Source organism: Anolis sagrei, chromosome 1 (genome assembly GCF_037176765.1).
Source record: "Anolis sagrei isolate rAnoSag1 chromosome 1, rAnoSag1.mat, whole genome shotgun sequence".
NCBI lineage: Eukaryota > Metazoa > Chordata > Lepidosauria > Squamata > Dactyloidae > Anolis > Anolis sagrei.
Window position 1 is genome coordinate 177,174,741 of NC_090021.1, and position 20,774 is coordinate 177,195,514.

The 20,774-nt window shown below is 40.8% G+C and overlaps 1 protein-coding gene and 1 long non-coding RNA gene across 2 annotated transcripts; both read right to left on the reverse strand.

The window, feature by feature from the left end:
- Positions 1–322: 322 nt before the first annotated feature.
- On the reverse strand, positions 323–8,230 carry LOC137096097 (uncharacterized). The gene is made up of 5 exons (XM_067464082.1): positions 8,215–8,230; positions 7,584–7,645; positions 6,484–6,579; positions 1,788–1,872; positions 323–1,340 (listed from the first exon to the last, which is right to left on the reverse strand). Exons 1-5 carry the CDS (start codon positions 8,228–8,230, stop codon positions 667–669), a joined length of 933 nt encoding a protein of 310 aa, XP_067320183.1. The 3' UTR covers positions 323–666.
- Positions 8,231–10,670: 2,440 nt separating this feature from the next.
- On the reverse strand, positions 10,671–19,559 carry LOC137097506 (uncharacterized). The gene is made up of 3 exons (XR_010910238.1): positions 19,493–19,559; positions 15,587–15,703; positions 10,671–10,722 (listed from the first exon to the last, which is right to left on the reverse strand). It is a non-coding gene; the product is annotated as an uncharacterized lncRNA (long non-coding RNA).
- Positions 19,560–20,774: the final 1,215 nt, after the last annotated feature.

Below are 20,774 nucleotides of genomic sequence, written 5' to 3' on the forward strand. Positions count from 1 at the left end.
GGAGAAAAATACTTGGAGCCTTCTAGACACCTTTGAAGGCTTCTTCCAAACTGTATTCTAAGCTTGATTTTCCTTAGGGTTGCCATTTTTGATAACCAAACCTTCAGCTTTACGTTTGGCGTAGGTTTGTGTTAAGAACCCCATTAAAGTCACCCAATATTATTAGCTCATCATATTGTTGCTCTATAATATACCATTTTAGTTTTTCAATAAATTTTCCTTTGGCCCCATTGGGCGCATATATATTGCAGGTAAAAATTCGAAGGGAGTTCACTTCAGTCATCACTCCTAATATTCTACCTTCGCAGTCCTTAAAGACTAGTTTGGATAATGTACCTTCTTTGACATATGTGGCGACCCCCTTTTTCTTTTTTCTTTTTAAATAACCTTTATTAAACTTTTCCATAAAAATATACAAGTGTAATAAAATCATCGTAGAAGATGAGAGAGTAGGGAAAAGAGGGAAAAGAAGAGGGAGGGAGAGAGAGAAAATAAGAAGAAGAAAGCTTGACTTCCTGGTATCTTTCAAAAGTCTTGTATGTGGTCTTCTTTTGGTTCCATATACCATTCTAATAATTTCTTGTATATCTTCGTTATTAATTTCTTCTCTGTTTCCATAATTTTGTCCCAAAATTATTTTCCTTGTGTAAAACCTAATTTTTTATCTTATTTATATTTCTCTTTAATCCGGCAATATTGCAGCCAGGTGTTTAATTCATGTGGCTCTTTTACTACCAATTCTCCTTGTTTGTTTTTCAGTATTGGCCACTCCCTTGCGTCTGCTTCGGTCTCCCCTGCAGGATTCGCCCCACTCGTTCCCCAGTTGTCTTCTGGTCTATTGTTGACCTGGAGTTGTTTTCCTGGTGGATTCCTGCACCTTTGTTTGCCTTTCGCTTCTGTTGTTTTTAATATTAGTTTTGTTTCGCGGTCTGTGGATCTGCAGGTCCCGCCGGACGCCAGACATCGCGAGATCGCCGATCCCCGTCCGCGCACGTCTCCGCTCAGCCTCCCGTTCTCCACACTCCGCGGGGGCTCACTGGCCAATCTTCCCTGCACTGCGGCCGGGTTGGCGCTGCTGGAAATGAGGGTCTTCTCCGCTGCAACCCAGGTGGGCCACGGTTGGGTCAGTATCTTGACTTCTTCCGTCTTTCTCTTACTCCCGTTCCCATTCTCGTGGTATTTGCCTCTACTCCAGCTCTGGTTCTTACTTGTTTTCTCTTGCGTTATTTCTTTATTTTCTTTTACCTTCCATTGCACGGTTTTGCTCCTCCCCTTCCGGCTCTCTTCTCCGCCTACTTCCTGTGTTTTTCTCACTGCCTTCTCTTGCTCTCTTGATGGACCTAATTTCAAAGCAGTCATGATGGACATATGTTAGAATTACACAAAACATGACAAATGATTTAATGAGTTATCAAGTGGTGCTAACCAACTGGAGAATATCTCATTATGCCTTTTGTTGTGGGGCTACCACCTTGACAGTGATTGGGGCTAGGCTCATGTGGACCATAATGACGGATCTGATTAGCTGTCAAGGGAAATGCAAAAGGGCTTCTTTATCGTGTGCCATTTTGATCTTCAGAGGCTATGGCCTCATTCTTCTGATCACAGAATTGTCTTCCATAAGTAGGCTGTTCACTTCAGCACTCAGCCTTCTGAGTCAAGGAGAAAAAGGAGGATCAAATCCTCCTTTTTCTCCTTGACTCAGAAGGCTGAGTGCTAGTGTGTTTGTTACTGGAACTGCCTTTTAAAAAAAGCAGATGTGTAGTTCATACAAAGGGATACTGTACCTGGTGCTGTTACTGGAGGAAGTTTCTTTAGATCTATCCCAATTTCTGCCGCTAATTTTTCCCGCCGGATCTGCATTCGGGCTTCCTGTAAGCAATAATACTGAGATTAGACAAACACAGTACTGAGCCATGCCAGTCAAAGTTGTATCACACAACACTATTCTTTGCCTGACACAAAAACACTTTATGTCACAGCAAATGAGATCTATACGTTGGATTATTGTTGTTGTTATTTTACTGACACAAAAACGCAGCATGTCACAGCAAATGAGCTCTATAGCTGGATTTCACATCACAAAATCACAAGTCACACTTCCCAAGCGTCATAGAATCCTAGAGTTGGAAGGGACCTCATGGGCTATCCAGTCCAACCCCCTGCCAAGCAGGAAATTTGCATTCAAAGCACCCCCAACAGATGGCCATCCAGCCTCTGCTTAAAAGCCTCCAAAGAAGGAGCCTCCACCACACTCCGGGGCAGAGAGTTCCACTGCTGAACAGCTCTCACAGTCAGAAAGTTTTTCCTAATGTTCAGATGGAATTTCCTTTCTTGTAGTTTGAAGCCATTGTTCCGCGTCCTAGTCTCCAGAGCAGCAGAAAACAAGTTTGCTCCCTCCTCCCTATGACTTCCCCTCACATATTTATACATGGCTATCATGTCTCCTCACAGCCTTCTCTTCTTCAGGCTAAACATGCCCAGCTCTTTAAGCCGCTCCTCATAGGGCTTGTTCTCCAGACCCTTGATCATTTTAGTTGCCCTCCTCTGGACACATTCCAGCTTGTCAATATCTCTCCTCAATTGTGATGCCCAGAATTGGACACAATATTCCAGGTGTGGTCTAACCAAGGCAGAATAGAGCATGGGTAGCATGACTTCCCTGGATCTAGACACTATACTCCTATTGATGCAGGCCAAACTCCCATTGGCTCATGTTTAACTTGTTGTCCACGAGGACTTCAAGATCTTTTTCACACGTACCGCTCTCGAGCCAGGTCTCCCCCATTCTGTATCTTTGCATTTCATTTTTTTCTGCCTAAGCGGAGTATCTTGCATTTGTCACTAACTTCATTTTGTTAGTTTTGGCCAATCATCTCTCTAATCTGTTAAGATTGTTTTGAATCCTGCTCCTGTCCTCTGGAGTATTGGCAATCCCTCCCAATTTGGCGTTATCTGAAAACTTGATGATCCTGCCTTCTAACCCTTCATCTAAGTCATTAATAGAGATGTTGACCAGGACCGGGCCCTCTGGGTTCGTCCGCTTAACCAATTACAGATCCACCTAACCGTAGTTTTGCCTAGCCCACATTGGACTAGTTTCCTTGCCAGAAGGTCATGGGGGACCTTGTCGAAGGCCTTACTGAAATCCTGATACGCTACATCCGTGGCATTGCCCGCATCTGCCCAGCTTGTAATTCTATCGAAAAAAGAGATCGGATTAGAGCAACAAGAACCATAAGGAACATTCCTACACAGTGTCTAAAACTGAACATAGAGGGCTTCCCATTCAAAAAACCTCATGCAGCCTTATACGGCACCTTTACAAGCATTCATGTTATTTGACAGCTTAACTTCTGTTGACTTCAAAAGGACAAAAAATGCAGTTGGCCTACTTTATTCACAAACTCAACCTTCTCTGGTTTGAAAATGTTTTAAAAAATCACAATCCAAACCTTGATTTTGTCATTTTATATAAGGGACATGATTTTTCTAAACAATAGTATTTATAATGGGACTTAAACCTCCATGGGTTTTGTTATCCACAAAGGTTCCTAGGTCCAAATCCCGGTGGATACCAATGACCCACTGCATCTAATTAAAGCCACAATGTACTCCTGTGACATTCGGATCCAGAATGAGGCAATAAACTCAGCTGAAGAATCCGTTGGCCCCAGAATGTTCAAAAAAGATACTGCCAGATAACATGGGATTCCTACATGTAAATAGGAATGTAATGGGGTGTAAATACGAGCAATATGTTCTTCTTAGTCGACATTACATGAATAGGTTCCCGTCTACTAGGTGTAGCCTTCATGTTCTTCTTCAGTTTCAGATTTAGACTGGGCTTTGACATGAGACCAGGAACACGGAGAACACCGAATGCCTGCATTTTGGCAGGCACTGGTGAAATTTATAGGATGGGCTGGATAGATATTTCCCCTACCCAAATATACACCATTTCTTTCCAACCACTCTTTCTTCTCCATTCCATTGTCTGCCTGTAGCTGTAGCTGAAGACCTAAACAATTACAGCCTTCAAAGAAACCATTGGATACCAAATTAAGAATCATCCAGACTGGTTTGATGAAAATGACAAAGAGATCCAACAGTTTATCGATGAGGAAAGGAAGGCCTTCCAAACATGGCAGAGACATCAACTGCGCTGCTAACAAAAAGATCTATGATAATGCAAAAGCTGAGTCCCAGAGAAAGACTGGCGAACTCAAGAACATCTGGTGGACAAAAAAGACTCAAGAAATTCAACACCTTGCTGATGTCCATGATGCACGGGGATTCTTTAATGCCACAAAGGTCATCTGTGGACCAAGAAATCATGACATACACCCTCTACATTCATAAGATGGAACCTAACTTCTGAAGGATAAGATATCAATTGCACTATGTTGGAAAGAGCACTACCCCAACCCCCTTAACCGCAGCTCCAGCATGGCCAAAGAGGTTCTCTCACAAATCCTGTAACAATAAACCAGGAATGAGCTTGAAGCACCACCTCGTTTGGAGGAAATCAGCAAAGCAATCAGTCAACTAAAAATGCAACAAAGCTAGCGGACCTGATAGGATCCCTGCTGAAATCTTTAAAGAGAGTGGACCTGAGCTGACACAACAACTCCACCAGCTCATTGAAAAAGTGTTGGCAACTGAGAAAATCCCAAAAGACTTCAAAGATGCCACCATCATCACCCTTTACAAAAAAAAAAAAAGGGGGGAAAGATCAGAAGGTGACAGACTATAGAGATATCTCTCTCCTAACCTCCACTGGGTAAATCCTCACAAGAATACTTGCAAACCGCCTTCTACCTATTTCAGAAGACACGCTCCCAAAATCTCAGAACGGCTTCCACCACTCCAGAGGAACAGTGGATATGATCTTCACTGCATGACAGCTCCAAGAAAAAAGCAGGGAACAAAACCAACCTTATTTGACACAGTGGAGCACAGTGCTCTCTGGACCAGCCTCCAAAAAATTGGATGCCCTGACAAATTTGTGAACATCCTGTGGCTCCTCCACGATGACATGATTGCAACTGTCTTGGAGAGCAATGGCTCCCAAAGTCACCCATTTAAGGTGGAATCAGATATCAAACAGGGATGTGTTATTGTCCCAACCTTATTCTCCATCTTCATTGCCATGATACTGCACCTTGTTGATGGGAGGTTTCCATCCGGTGTGGAAATCATCTATCAGCTATTTAATCACAACAGACTGAAAGCCAAAACCAAGGTCACAATGTCTGCTATAGAACTTAAATATGCTGATGGTAACATGTTCTGTGCTCATTCATAAGAACACCTACAGATTACTCTAAATGCCTTTGCAGAAACATACGAAAAGCTTGACCTCTCACTGAACACTGAGAAAACCAAATTGGTCCTTCAACAGACACCAGCCAGTCCCTCTGCAATGTCATAAATATAGCTTAATGGAATAATATTAGAAAATGTTGACCATTTCCACTACCTTGGCAGCCACCTCTCCACAAAAATCAACACCATCTGAGCTCTGTGAGTGCAGCATTCTTCCAAATGAAGCAGAGAATGTTAAGGATTGGGACATTCGTCGGGATACCAAGATGCTTGTTAAGAAAGCTATTGTTCTCCCTACTCTGCTATATGCTTGCAAAACATGGACATCACACTCAACTTCTGGAATGATTCCATCAGCGTTGTCTCTGAAAAATCCTGCAAATCTCCTGGGAAAACAGGCGGGCAAATGTCAGTATGCTGGAAGTAGCAAAGGCCACCAGCACTGAAGCGATGATCCTTTGCCATAAACTCTGCTCGACTGGCCACACTGTCTGAACGCCTGATTGCCGTCTCCCAAAGGAGTTACTCTACTCCCAAATGAAGAATGGAAAATGGAAGGTTGGTGGAAAGGAAAAGAGATTTAAAGATGGGCTTAAAACCAACTTTAAAAACTGTAGCATAGACACTGAAAACTGAGAAGCCCTTGAGTGCTCTAACTGGAAGTTAGCTGTTACCAACAGTGCTGTGGAATTTGAAGAGGCACGAATGGAGGGAAAAAGGGAGAAATGTATCAAGAGGAAGGCACGTCAAACCAACCCTGTCCGGGACTGCCTTCCATCTGGAAACCAATGTCCTCCCAATCCTACATTTTGATATTATTCCCACCGATAAGGTGAACAGGGTGAATCCAGACTTTTTCTCCTCTACCATCAGCAAGAAAATAACCCTTTACTTCCCTGTATTTATTAGAGAAGAGGATTCTGTGCATGATTTTTAGCATATAATCAATAAGGCTGTTCCATTTATTAAACAGATAATTTAATCTAGCTCTTCAGATCCAATTCTTCAGAACACACTTATGTTACCTTATGATCATTGCTTCAATAAATTGCAAGAGCAGCCAAGCAAACCTCAACAGAAAGCTAATTCAAAGTCCAATGTTGTCAAAGTATCCTTGCCCCTGGTACCAAATATATTCCAACAGATCCAACTTACTTGAGTGTAGATGTTACACATCACTTCCAATTTCTTATTCTCCAGCTCCTTGATATCCGCTTTAGTGACTATCGGAGGGAAGTGCCATTGAGATTGCTGAAAATAGGGAAGAAAAAGAACATATTTATAAATGTAATGGGGAGTTTTGGAGGGGCCCTGTGTCGCATGGATGAGAATGGCAATGAGCCACAGCTGTTAGCCTCCCTGTGTCCCCTTTAGCCCTTCGTGTAGTAATAGCTGGCTTCTCCTCCCTATCTGTTCTGTCTATTCCCGAAGAGCAAGCAGGGAGAGAAAAGCAATGTAAATCTCAGCAAAGCCTACAGAGCAAATTGCACCAGTAGGGGATCCGGACAAGAACGGCCCCTTTCTTCAGTTGAACCCATTAGTGGGACCATGTTGGTCTCCAGGAGAAGTCAACACATTCTGCTTCAACACATTAGCTGATAATATAAGCCCACCGCTCAGTAAGGCTCTTCTGGCACTTCTGAATGCAGAACAGAGTACCTAAGGCAGAAGGAAAGTCTAAACCTTGTGCTTGCAGAGTGGATGAATGCAAAGACTTTTCTTCCCCCCTCTTCTTTTCACAAAGAGGTGAAAGGAAAGGATTCACTAGGCTGTTTGCTTTGAAAACAGCATGGACCATTTCTTTCATACAGCGATTGTGCAATAAATCCCCTTCTTTGCTCTACAAGGATGTTGCTTATTCTGGTAGCATGATGGAGATGGAGAAACAGAGCCTGCCACTAAGTCTTTGATACCAGAGCCATGGCCACCAGCTTGCCCATTGCAATTCATGTCCTAGACCACTTCTTAACAAATACTGGACTTTCTATGTGCTTTTCTCAGGAAGAGATTTCTACAAAAGCTTTCCTCAGGTGTGCTGAACTAAAATGGCTACCTCTCCAGTCACTAAAACCATGCAGTCATTTAAAAAAAATATACAAATTAAAACTCACAATTGCACAAACAAATGAATGAATGAATTGAAAACCCAGCAACAAAGCTCAACTTAAACTGTAAGGTATTTTTATGTTTTACCTGCGTTCATTTTGACCAATATTGATAATGAAGTATTTCTTGTAGTGTATAGTTTTACTTACTGGTGGGATGATTCTTTCTTCCTTGACCTCTGGCTCCGGGGCCGGCTTTGATTTTGAAGGTTCTGAAAATCAAGAAAAACAATATCACTGCATTTGGAGTCCCCTTGACTGTACAGCTCCTTCCTTAGTCAGTTAGAAGAAGCTCATATGGCTGGCCAGGCCTCAGAGGGACGAAAGAAAGCAGACACAGCTCTATCATGCCCAGGCCAAGAAGCTGATGAAAATCTTTCCCATGTCCCAACTGTCATTGTTCTAGACTCAGAGGAAGACAAGAACCATTATGTAATGTACCAGAAGCAGATGAAAAGTCCTCCGTCCATTTCAGTTCCTGCTGCCATGACCTCAGAAGGAGAGAAGGTGGCAGTACCTACTGCCTTTTGCCTTTTGTTTCATGTCTAAATTAGACTGTAAGCCTGTAGATAGGGGGACTATTTTCTTGTTCTCTTAAAGCATCAAGTACTGTGCTGGCACATCATCATCATCGTCATCATCATCATCATCATCATTATTTGCACCTGCATCTAGAATGCAAGGTGGCAATATTTCAAATTTTTGACTTGTATTCTGTCTAGATTGGCACACTTGAATTTTGCACCTTTCCTCAGCTCTACTTAAGAATTCATTGCACTACCTGAGCCTAGACCCATCCTGATTCTGTTTTTCAGCCATGATATCGTTGTTGTGATTGTGTTGTGTTTTTATCTGACTGTTTTTAATGCTGTTGTTTTTAATCTGTGATTCTCGGGCTTGTCCCCATGTAAGCCGCCCGAGTCCCTTTGGGGAGAAGATGGTCGGGTATAAAAATAATTATTATTATTATTATTAGTATTATTATTATTATCATAACTCACTGAAAGATTAACACATGGAATGGATTCACTGCTCCACTCTTATTTCCAATGGTGTTTAAGTTTAGTTTCACAGAAAGAAGGTGGCAATTGAGATTATAACTAGTGTTAAATTCAGGTGTTGTATCACTGCATCACACTAGGCATATTAAAACCCAAGGCAGCATGCAGCCTCACCCATGAGAAATATCTGAAAGTCAAAGCTTATTGGATTATGATCCTAGCAGCAACTGAGAGATCCTTTTCTCTAGACCAGGACAAAAAAATCATCTGGAGAGCAGATTCTTCCTTCTTTGAAATGCCCTTGACCCTGCTCAGTCAAACGCTAGAGCCCGTTCTGCAGGGACCATTTTAGGGAAAGGAGAGAAGAGCTTCCGGCCACTTAAGAGAAGGAAGAGAGCCCAGGAGTATAAAACTGCTTCTAATAAAGATCCAGGCCAAAAGAGCAATGGACTGTTAGAAGATGCTGCAAAGAGACAACATGGAATCACAGAGGATAATTTCCCAGTTCTGAGTATATTCAGAATCAGATTTGACATAGCCAAGCATGGGTGATTTCTAGCTAATGAAATTCCTTCTGGCATGAGAATGGACTGTCTGAGTCAATACAAGAACGAGCCCTTTGTCTCAGATAATAATGCCTTTTGCATCAGAATCCGCTTTGTTTTTCTTGACCTAAATAGGTACTTCTTCTCTTATTCTCCTATCAAATACCATTTAATATTTCAACGATGGAACTGAACCAAACTTGGCACACAGCTCTCTCATGACCAACGGAAAATACTGGAAGGGTTTGGTGGGCAGTGTCCTTTGGTTTTGGAGTTGTAGTTCACCTACATCCAGAGATCACCGTGGATTCAAACAATGATGGATCTGGACCAAACTCTACACAAATACTCAATATGCCCAGATGTGAACACTGGGGGAGTTTGGGGAAAATAGAATCTTGACATTTGGGATTTGTAGTTGCTGGGATTTATAGTTCACCTACAATCACAAAGCATTCTGAGCCCCACCAAAGATAGAATTGGGCCAAACCTCCCACACAGAACCCCCATGTGGGCCACACCAACGCATGGCAGGGGATGGCTAGTCTATATATAAATGCTCTGTGCATAATGAGTGCCTTAAAAACAAAAGAACAACTTAATGAAATCAGACCAAATTTGGCAACAAAACATCTCACAACACAAGGAGTGACCATCACTAAAAAATTTATGATTTTGTCATTTGGGAGCTGTAGTTGCTGGGATTTATAGTTCACCTACAATCAAAGAGCATTCTGAACTCCATCAACGATGGAATTGAACCAAACTTGGCAAACAGAAAATACTGGAAGGGTTTGGTGGGCATTGACCTTGAGTCAAAGTCCTCCCGACAAAGAGCCATCCAGCTATAGAGATAGATAGGTAGATAGATAGATAGGTAGATAGATAGATAGATAGATAGATAGATAGATAGGGAGTTGTAGTTGGTGGGATTTATAGTTCACCTACAATCAAATAGCATGATAGAATTGAACCAATTGGGGCATACAGGACTCTCTTGACCAACAGAAAACACTAGAAGGGTTTGGTGAGCATTGACCTTAAGTTTGGGAGTTGTAGTTCACCTACATCCAGAGACTACCATGGACTCAAACAATGATGGATCTGGACCAAACTTGGCACGAATATTCCATATGCCCAAATATGAACACAGATGGAATTTGGGGAAAATAGACCTTGACATTTGAGAGTTGTAGTTACTAGGATTTGTAGTTCACCTACAATCAAAGAATGTTCTGAACCCCACAAACCAATTGGGCCAAACTTCCCACACAGAACCCCCATGACCAACAGAAAATACTCAAGGGCATCCTGTCCAACTCCCTTCACCAGGGCAAGAAAACATAATCAAAGCCGTCCTGACAAAGAGCCATCCCGCCATAGATATAGATAGATATGATTCACACACAAATATAGTATCATAGATTTGAAAGGGACCCCTGAAGAAGGACAATTATATGTTGCATGTTCCAGAATAGACAAACCAGACACTCTCCACATCAACACTGACAAAGAAACAGCAAGAAAGACTGTTTACCCACAAGCATCAAGACATTGCATATATTAGAAACCAACACTTTCTCATGACTTTTATTTTCCATATCAACAGACTGGGCCACAGCAACGCGTGGCAGGGGACAGCTAGTAATGAATCACAGTGTCTCCCAAAACAGCTAGTGCATTGTACTTACTGTCTTCGGGGTTCCGGTAAAGGAGAGTGGGTCTTTTGGAGACTGGGATTCTCTGAAAAGGAAAAAATGCATGACATTATTTATCATGCCGCTAAATAACCCATCTGAATAAATAAATGACCCATACATGTTCTTTTTTAGTGGCTTTCCTTAAAAAATGAAATTAACTTTTGTTGCTAAAGCAATTGAAATTCCCTTTGCAAGTGCATACTGAATAAAATTAATATTAATTTGACTTTTGTGAGTACTTCCCTCAAATCGCTTCTGATACAATAAAAATACCACCAATTTACATACGTTCAGAACCAGGTAAATTGAAATATTTTCCATGCTCCCCAAAATCCTTGGAAATATGACTTGGAGTTGATAATCTGGATTGTATACACTGCTATACAATCCAGATTATCAAATCAGATAATATACATTATTTGCTTTGAACTGGATTATATGAGTCTACAGTGCCATATAATCCAGTTCAAAGCAGATAATCTGGATTTTATATGACAGTGTAGAAAGGGCCTAGTTCCCTAGCTAGCTACGCATTGAGAGAAATAAGATCTCCGAGCTTCTCAAGGAAGAACTCTCAAACCTCAGCAAAGCAGCAGAAAAACATAATACAGTGAGTAAATGTCATACATTTAATATAATAGTCTCTTCAAGCTGAAATGTGGCTCCTGAACTACAGAGCCTAATATTTTTCTTGCACTAGCCTGGACGTTTCTATTGGATTACTTTTCAATCTATTTTTATTTTATGAATATTGGCATGAAATAATTAAGTCAATATGTTCTGGTACAGCCATACCAGGAGCTCCAGCTTGCCTTGCTATTGGTTATTTGTTGCATGTATTTTAAAGTTCTCTGCCTTTGCAGTTAGATGGCTTTCCTTTCTTTGCAGTTATTGGGTCAATGACCTGTCAATTATCATTAGGTTCCCTAGTTCCGCCCCCTTTTTGGGTTTTGGAGGGAATAGGAGTCATTTTAGCTCAGTCCACACAGAGAAGCCTTCCTTACAGGACTTAAATCAGGGCCTCCTGTAAAAGGCTTCATCATTTACAGCTTGGCCGGGGAGAAAAGGCCCCATAGCTTGGCCGGGGAGAAAAGGCCCCATAGCTTGGCCAGGGAGAAAAGGCCCCATAGCTTGGCCAGGGAGAAAAGGCCCCATAGCTTGGCCAGGGATATACAGAGACAGCCTCTCAGCTCTCTTGCTGGGGATCCAGTCCCGCAGCGCTTCAGCCATCTTCCTCCTCCTGGAAGTTCTGCAAAGTCTCTGTTCGGTAAGGGCCCTTCGCGGCAACCATAAAGCAGATTGGACCGGGTGTAGGGGCCCCACGCCAACAGAAGAGAAGACAGATTGCCCAGGTAGAGGCCGGGGATTTTCCCAACGGTAAAGGAACAGTTGCCTGCCTTTCGGGGCAAGATTGAGAACGCCAATAGTTTATTAAGAAAACTTTGAAGCTTATCGTTGAAGATTCGTTATTTGTTCAGTAATAAAGATTTTGTTGCATCTTTAAAGACTTTGAAGCCCATCTTTTCAGGAAAATCCCAAAAAACCTCTCTCTGAGGCAACCCCGGCGTCCCATTGGGCGAACAGAATTTAAGCCCTGTTTACAGTCTTTTATAGGAGCCCAGCGTGCGATAGCACACAACACATAACTGACAAACTACTACATCAACAAGCTGAGGACAATGTGCTAAGTAAATGGTAATCTTTATAGGAAAGAGTAAACACTACTGAGTAATTGTGTTGCTGATACAATTAAGTTGCAGAACAGCATAAATTGTCATAAAGAATTATTCAGCCATCTGTTTAGAACAAGAAAAAGGAACAACAGAGAGGAAAAAAATCTGGGACATGTAATCACCTTTCAACAAAAGATTGCCCCAGGTACTGCCAGGCCATCAAATGCTAATCAAGGTGGTCAGTTGAAACATTCACACCTAGCTCCAGCAGACAAGAGTCCTTTGTCTCACCCTGGTCATTCCACAGATATATAAACCCTTTTTCCTAGTTCCAACAGACCTCACTACCTCTGAGGATGCTTGCCATAGATGCAGGTGAAACGTCAGGAGAGAATGCCTCTAGAACATGGCCATATAGCCCGAAAAAACCTACAACAACCCAGTGATTCTGGCCATGAAAGCCTTCGACAGTACAAATATCTAAGGGACTGTATCAGTTTTCAAGAAGTGGTGAATCGTAAAAATTTGGTCATCTAGTGGTATGATATAAGCATGATTTTCAGAATTGCCCTTCAAGGACACCATTGTTATCTACATGCCTCTTGCCTGTACATTAGATTATTATCTACATGCTGTAAAGATTTGTTAAACAAAGGGATTGTGCAACTAATTGGTAGAATTATGTTTCCCAAACTTGTGCTTGCTGTTCAAGTCTCAAAGTGATTTTGCATTTCATTAACAGTGTTAGTTCATGCTGTGGTATGATTGGCACATTTAAGCAAAATAAATATGACACAACGTAGGTAAAGGTAACTGGAAATCTTACAAGCAAACTCTTATACAATGATGTTTTATGCATGCTTATGTACAAACATATTAATAAATTAAAATGCTTTTTAAAAAAAATGGTTTCCACTTATTTTTGTACTTTTTTCTTATTTTTGTATTTATTTTTTTTCTGTTCTACAGATGCATTTATATTTCCACCAAATGCTGTCGAAGGACTCTTATTGCATGCAGTTTGGGCTCAGTTTCTATGCACTTCGAAAATGAAGTCCCATGGAGGCCATCGTATGCATCTCATATCCAATAGCCCTAACATATAATCCCATGACAAAGGCGCAATTCCAGTGAGACTGCGTGGGACACCATTTCCACAAAGCATGAAAATGGAGCCCAGAATGCATTTTCAGGCACCAGGTGCCATTCGACTCCAAACAGCAAAAATGGGAGAAAGACAGGGAAAGGACATAGGCTGACTGACCATCCCAAAAGATGGGCCTCAATGGTAGAGAATGAAGAAAGATGGTTCCCTCAATTTTTCCTCACTTTCTCCGACTTTCCCTCAACTTCCTCCACTTTTCCCCACTTCGGAATTTTTCATCCGGCCTGATGGTAAACAAAACAAAGGGGGTGATAAGGGAAGGGATAAGGAGCTGAAACTCAAGCTGAGCTGTCACGCGCTGGGCCTGTGAAAAGGTCTGTAGGCAGGACGTGTTCTGTATGCCCAACGGAACGCCGGGGGTGCCTCGGATTAGAGGCCCTATAGATTTCCCTAAACAAAGTCTTTAGAAACTTGGAAAGTTTTAAAAGTTCTTTATTAGTGCTTAGGTCTTCAATAAATCAAACAAATACTTCAAGGCTTTGAATCAACTGGTGGCTTTCTTAATCTTGTCCACAAGGGACAGGCAACTATCTTCATGAACTGTTTCTTCACTATCAGGGAAATCCTTGACCTCTACCTGGGCAATCTGTATTAGGCTCTGTTGGCGTGGGCCCCTACACCCGGTCCAAATTGCGTTATGGCCGCCATGAGTGGTCCTTACTGAACAGAGTCCTTTTGTAGATTTCCAAGAGGAAAGAAGGTCTTCAATTCCCAGCGAAGGCTGGCTGTATAGCTGTGGGACTGGATCCCTCCAGCAAAAGCTGTAAAAGACGAAGCTTTCTACAAGTGGAAGTGATTCACATCCTGTACGAAAGGCTTCTCTGTGTGAACTGGAGGTCTCCTTTTCCCCTCCTTAACCCAGAAAAAGGGGAGGAACTAAAGAGCATAATGATAATTGATGGGTCATTGGCCCTATTATTGCAAACCAAGGGAAGCCACCTTATTGCAAAATGCATGGAACCTTGGAATACATGCAAACACTCAAAGCAAGAAAAGGAAGTTGGAGCTCCTGGTACAGCCGTACCAGAACACAAGCCATGGAGCCTAGAACTCATGGCATGTTGAGTGGGAAAAGGTTGCAGGCATTTTAAACAGGCTTCAGTCAGTCCAGTGATCGTTCCAACTGACGACTGAGTCCTCTCAAGCTTTAGTGTCCATTCTAGGTTTTTGTTACCTTTTTAGGTGTTTTCCAGGGTACTGGGCATATTTAGAAATAAAGTTCAGCCCCTTGGAGAACCCCATTAAGACTTTGGTTAAAGGGCTTCGGAGAAGGGAAATCTAACAAGGGAGCTGCAAAATTCTAAAATATAAATAACTGCTTTCTTTTGTCAATTAATTAGAAGCAGGCAAAACAACAACCCCACAAGAAACCAATGCAATAAAATTAAATAGCAATCTCTCTTCCCCCCCCCCCCAAAAAAAGAAATCTAATATAGTAAGAATAACAATATCAGAAGAGAAAATGATGCCACCCCTGTCACAATCATATATTCCGGTTACAAAGGAAAGTAAAAAAGAAACCCAGAGGGCAAAAATCAAATCCCTATCTCTGACAAGGGTGCTTAGAAGGACAAAACTAACCATCGAAAATTCACGCATACATACACACAAAATTTTGAAAACCTAGGTACTAATCAAAGCTAAGGCTTCATAAAATCAATGGGCATGCTTTTTTTAGACTGTTCTCCTACTGCCTCTCTCCTTCTGCTCTTCTGCCTGCCTAGGAAAGAAATGTCATTCCAGGTTTTCCAAAATTGCAATAAAAAAACTCAGTCACATTTAGCAAATTTGGACTTTAGAGAAATGTTCCACATGTTCACCAGTACTTTTTCACTGACCAACTTCTTTCTTAGGTCTAAGCCTCCCAGTGTTTTCAAAATGTGTGTTGAATCTAATTTGCAGTCGTCAAATGCAAAGAAATGCAAATCATGCCTCTAGTCAATTTTAAAAATGATAATGCTATAGCAGTTTTTATGTCTAGTGTATTGATGTGACCAGCTCTCTACCTGATCTAGACCAAAGGAACAAAAGGAACAAAAAAAGGAAAGGGATTGGTATATTATACTGACCGTAGGTTTTATGTTAGGTACCCATCCGGGCTCTTTTCTCATGTCGGGGTAAAAGGCCAGCCTCATGCGTTGGGCAATGTCTCTATCCGGACGCCTCAAATATGGTCTTATCAGGTACTGCAAGAAAAATATCATTTATTACAACATGAAGATGGGAGTTGTTTTAGTGTGACAACAAATGTGCCTCAATAAAATAATGATCATCATCATCATCATCATCATCATGCATCACACAGTCCTAGATGCTTGGAAGTGTTTGACTTGTGATTTTGTGATAAGAAATCCAGCATATAGATCTCATTTACTGTGACATACTGTGGTATCATCATCATCATCATCATCATCATCATCACAGACAGACTACAAACAGAGGCACAACTCGGTGGCTGAAATGATTCATTGGAACTTATGTCACAAGTACCACCTGCCAATAGTAAATAGGGATTATAAACCTGCAAAGTTAGTGGCAAATGAACACGCAAAAATACTGCGGGACTTTCGAATCCAAACTGACAAAGTTTTTGAACACAATACACTAGACATCACGATTGTGGAAAAGAAAAAAAGTTTGGATTACTGATGTCTCCATACCAGGTGACAGTCAAATTGACAAAAAACAATAGGAAAAATCAACCATTATCAAGACCTTAAAATTGTATTGCAAAGGCTTTGGCAGAAACCAGCACAGGTGGTCCCAGTGGTAATCGGCACATTGAACATTGACAAAAATCACAATCTGTCAACAGCAAAAAGCCACCTTACTTGGATCTCCGTGCATCATTCAAAAATATATCACACAGTCCTAAACACTTGGGACGTATTCGACTTGTAATTTTGTGATATGAAATCCAACATATATATCTCGTTTGCTGTGTCATACTGTGTTTTTGTGTCAGAAAATAATAATAATAATAATAATAATAATAATAATAATAATAATAACAATAATAATACTAATAATCTTTATGTATACCCCTCCACCATCTTCCCAAAGGGACCCAAGTGGATTCCACTTTTAATGAATAGTGATGGAAAGTGACACTGGCATCTCCAAACAAAGAACTTTTTTCCTATGGTTCTTCAATTATTATTCAAAAGACCTTGCAATTTTGACAATACTCTATAAAATGTTTCTCAGACAAATCATGAGTGACAGAGTGTCCTTTTAATAGAACAAAACAAACATGATTATGAAAGCAAGTTGTGAAATGTTTCAGCTCTGGAAACAATAGGCAACACAAAGAGATAGCATGCTGGTATTCCAGAAATATAGCATCATGGTTTAAACAAATTGAGAAAACAAGGTGTGTAAGGAAGTTACCAGGAACCAGATGAATCTGTCATTTTAAAAAAATACACAATATATATATAAAAGTTTTGAAAATCTGGGTCAACAGAGGACCATACTGAATGTTACTTGCAATATATAACTTGTATATAAATCTGTGCACTTTTCCCTATGCAAAAGTAGGTTTACTCATCCAGATGTGCAAACAATTCACTGTTTTCAACCAGAAGCATATATTTCTAATTGCAAAAAAGGCACATTTTTTGCTGAATATCCTCCCCTGTATCATCAGTCTTCTTGCACTTCAAAAATGGCTTCTGGGGGACTTGAGCCCTTTCAAAATAGTATGGGGTACGATAGTTGGCTTCAGTAAATAGGAGACTGATTAGCAAAAAATGTGAGCAGAAAAACATTCAATTCACATGAAGATATCGATGTGTTAAATTGCCATAAACAAATAGATGCAATGATTCTGCTACTCTTTGTCATTTCTATTAGCTACTGGTATAAGACTTATCACAGGAAAAATCATTGCCCTTTATCCTAAAGCTCAGAGATAAATTTTCAACCCATTTGCAATCAAAACAGTAGCAGCTGTGCACAAGAGCATACTTTGGAGAGAATAACTTGATAGGAGGATCTTTGGGAAAACACCACAAAATCAGTCCAAAGAGAACTATGTGTACAAGGCAGATCATTGCGGTGGTGATAACTGAAAATTGGATGGGACGAGGAACAGAATGGAGTGCACTGGAAGAGAAAATATGGCTTTCTGGTTGGATAACTGAACAAGAGGATTTGACTGTGTGTTTTTGCCAGTATTTGTTAAATTAGTTAAATTAGTTTCCCAGCTCTCAACTTGTGCGATATGTTTCATTTCTTTCCAGACTAACGCATGTGTGTATTGTGCAAGACTATGCAAAGCAAACAATCCCCCAGCAATCTTACATATTTTCAAAAAATTCACACACCAAATGTCTTATGGGAAAAAAAACTAGCAGACCCTCCTCCTTTTCTTTACAGTCTCGTTGGTAAATCTTTAAATTTAATTTCTTTCCTGATTAGTATACTCAAGAGGAAATGTCATTTTCACTTTTTCTCCAGATTTACTTTTCTTTAAGCATCCTTTCCATTCCAAGTTTGAAGCAATTTATATGTGTGATCAATTATTTTACAATGAACAGAAATTATATTCTTTCCCCTCCTTCACCAATCTCACATAAAAATTAGGAAGTGGAAATACTAATTCAGTATTAGAGTGCTGTGAGTGTACAGCGATATGAACGAAGACTTTGAGGCTCTGGGTCTGGGTGGAAGACGGTGTGTTTTTCGGTTTCCCCGCATAGTCAAGTTTTTAAAATCTTATATTGTTTCCACTCTGAATATGAAGATTTTTAAAGATTCGGGTACATTCATATTTAAACCAACCAGATTAATTGTTTACCCTTATTCCCAACACAGATACATTCCAAAATATAACGAAATGTGAGCACCAAAGCCTAAATACCATGAAGGAACCAGATCCATCTGAACTTGGAAGTGAAGCAAAGCTATTATTATTTATTTATTATTTACTTCATTTGTATACCGCTCTCTCTCAGCCCGTAGGCGACTCAGAGCGGTTTACAACCAAATCAGTATACAAAGTGCAGAACATTAGCATTTAAAACAGTAAACATGGCAACTACATCAATATAACAATACATCAGTACATCAATATAACATCAATACATCCATATAACTAATCCATCACGTCTCATCGGTAAAGTCATAATCCGATCTCCTTGTCCATTATTCCATGTTCCAATAATTAATCAATCAATTGCACTGCTTAATTAAATGCCTGTTCAAAGAGCCAGGTCTTCACTCTTCTCCTGAATGCCAGTAGGGAGGGGGCCGATCTAATGTCTGCGGGAAGGGCGTTCCACAGCCGAGGGGCCACCACTGAGAAGGCCCTGTCTCTCGTCCCCGCCAGCCGTGCTTGTGAGGCTGGTGGGATCGAGAGCAGAGCCTCCCCAGACTATCTTAGTGTCCTAACTGGTTCATAGGGGGTGTTGCGTTTGGACAGATAGGTCAGGCCAGAACCGTTTAGGGCTTAAAAGGCTAAAGCCAGCACTTTGAATTGTGCCCGGTAGCAGATTGGCAGCCAGTGGAGCTGGCGCAACAGAGGAGCTAACCCTCATTAATATTTGGACAAAAGACCAACCATGAACACCAGGTATTACATGCTATGATTCAGTGGGAGGAACAGGCAAAACCACCTCAGGGTATGCTTTGTCTAAGAAAACCCTATGAATCAAGTTGCCAGGTGCCTTGAAGGCATATATACATCCATGCAGCAGTAGCAGCAAAAGCCGGCAGATGATTCTGCCAAAACTGTCAACCCAGAAATCATTTTGGGATATCAGTTACAAGAGGATCTGTCAGTTGTATATTCTGTTATTGCAAGGCCATTTATATCCTGTGTTATGCCTTTCGTGTTATGCAATCCAGGACATCGCTTTATAACATTGGAAATGTTCTGTGCTAATTGTCACTTTTAGTTTGGGGAATGCCACTGACACACATCAATGCAAGACACAAAGCAGACAATAGAAGAATATTGAAAAGACACTTACCAGGAATTCCTCATCTTCTGCCTTAGTTCTTCCAAATTTCTTGAGCTTCTCCTCAATATTAAAGTTTGGATCACTACAGAAGAACAAAAGAAGATACTATAACACCACAGAAATCCTCCATCTGCTTCCTGATAAAACTGTCAATAGCCCTGTGGTTTTAACTGTGGAAAACCCAGAAAATTGGACAAAAAGTTGATTGGATAGTATCATTTATTAGTAACCTGTTGATGACAAAGCACTTTGATCCAATTTGTGTAGCTTTCTCAAGACTGATAGGGTAGTTATATCTAGTGGTACTTTTGAGGTGACAATTGCTGAAGCTTAATGCAGTACAAATCCTGGGGAAATACCGTATATTCCGGCATATAAGACGACTGGGCGTATAAGACGACCCCCAACTTTTCTAGTTAAAATATAGAGTTAAGACGACTCCCATGCATAAGACTACACCCGCGTATAAGACGACCCCTGACTTTTGAGAAGATTTTCTTGGGTTAAAAAGTAGTCTTATACGCCAGAATATACTGTAACTGTTTTAAAAGTACCTTCTCTTTCTAAGGAATTGTGACCCAACGTACTACAAAGAACTGGATGGTTTCTCATTTGTTTTGAAAGAACACTGAGCCTAGTGGTATCTTCTGAGGTTAGGATTTTTTTCCCACTACACAATTGTAGTGCTATGATTTAATTTTCCCTGCCATGGATCCATCCAATGGAAATCTGAGCATTTTAGTTTGGTGAGATGCTATATCTCTTTGACAGAGAGCGCTAAGCATCGTACCCTCAACTGCAGATCCTGGGGTTCCACAGAATATTATCATGGCAGTAAAAGTAGGAATTTAGTGCTATCATTGTTAGGCTTGGTTGATCCAAAAAATGGGTTCAAAACCCGTTTCGGATGTAGTGGTTCGATTCAGAATTGAATTCCGAATTTTTCCTTAAAATTTTTCGGAACTTTCCAAAATTTTTGAAATGTCTGAATCGCTTAGTTAAAGTTGATTTCCCAACTTTAGGAAGAATATTTTGACTATATGGGATCTGTAGTGTCTTTTCTGGCAACGCAAAGCAAACAAAGGAAACAAACAGCAGAGAGGCCTTGGTGGTTTTGGAAGTTGATTTCAAACCTTTCAGAAGAATAGTTTGTGTTCAAAGATGGGATATCTAGTGATGGGATATCTAGTTCTATTGAGGCAATGTACAACACAGAGGCCAGGCCAAAGAGACCTGCCACAATGCTGGTGCTTTGTTTCCTCCGTGCTGTTCCTTCCTTCCACCCACACCA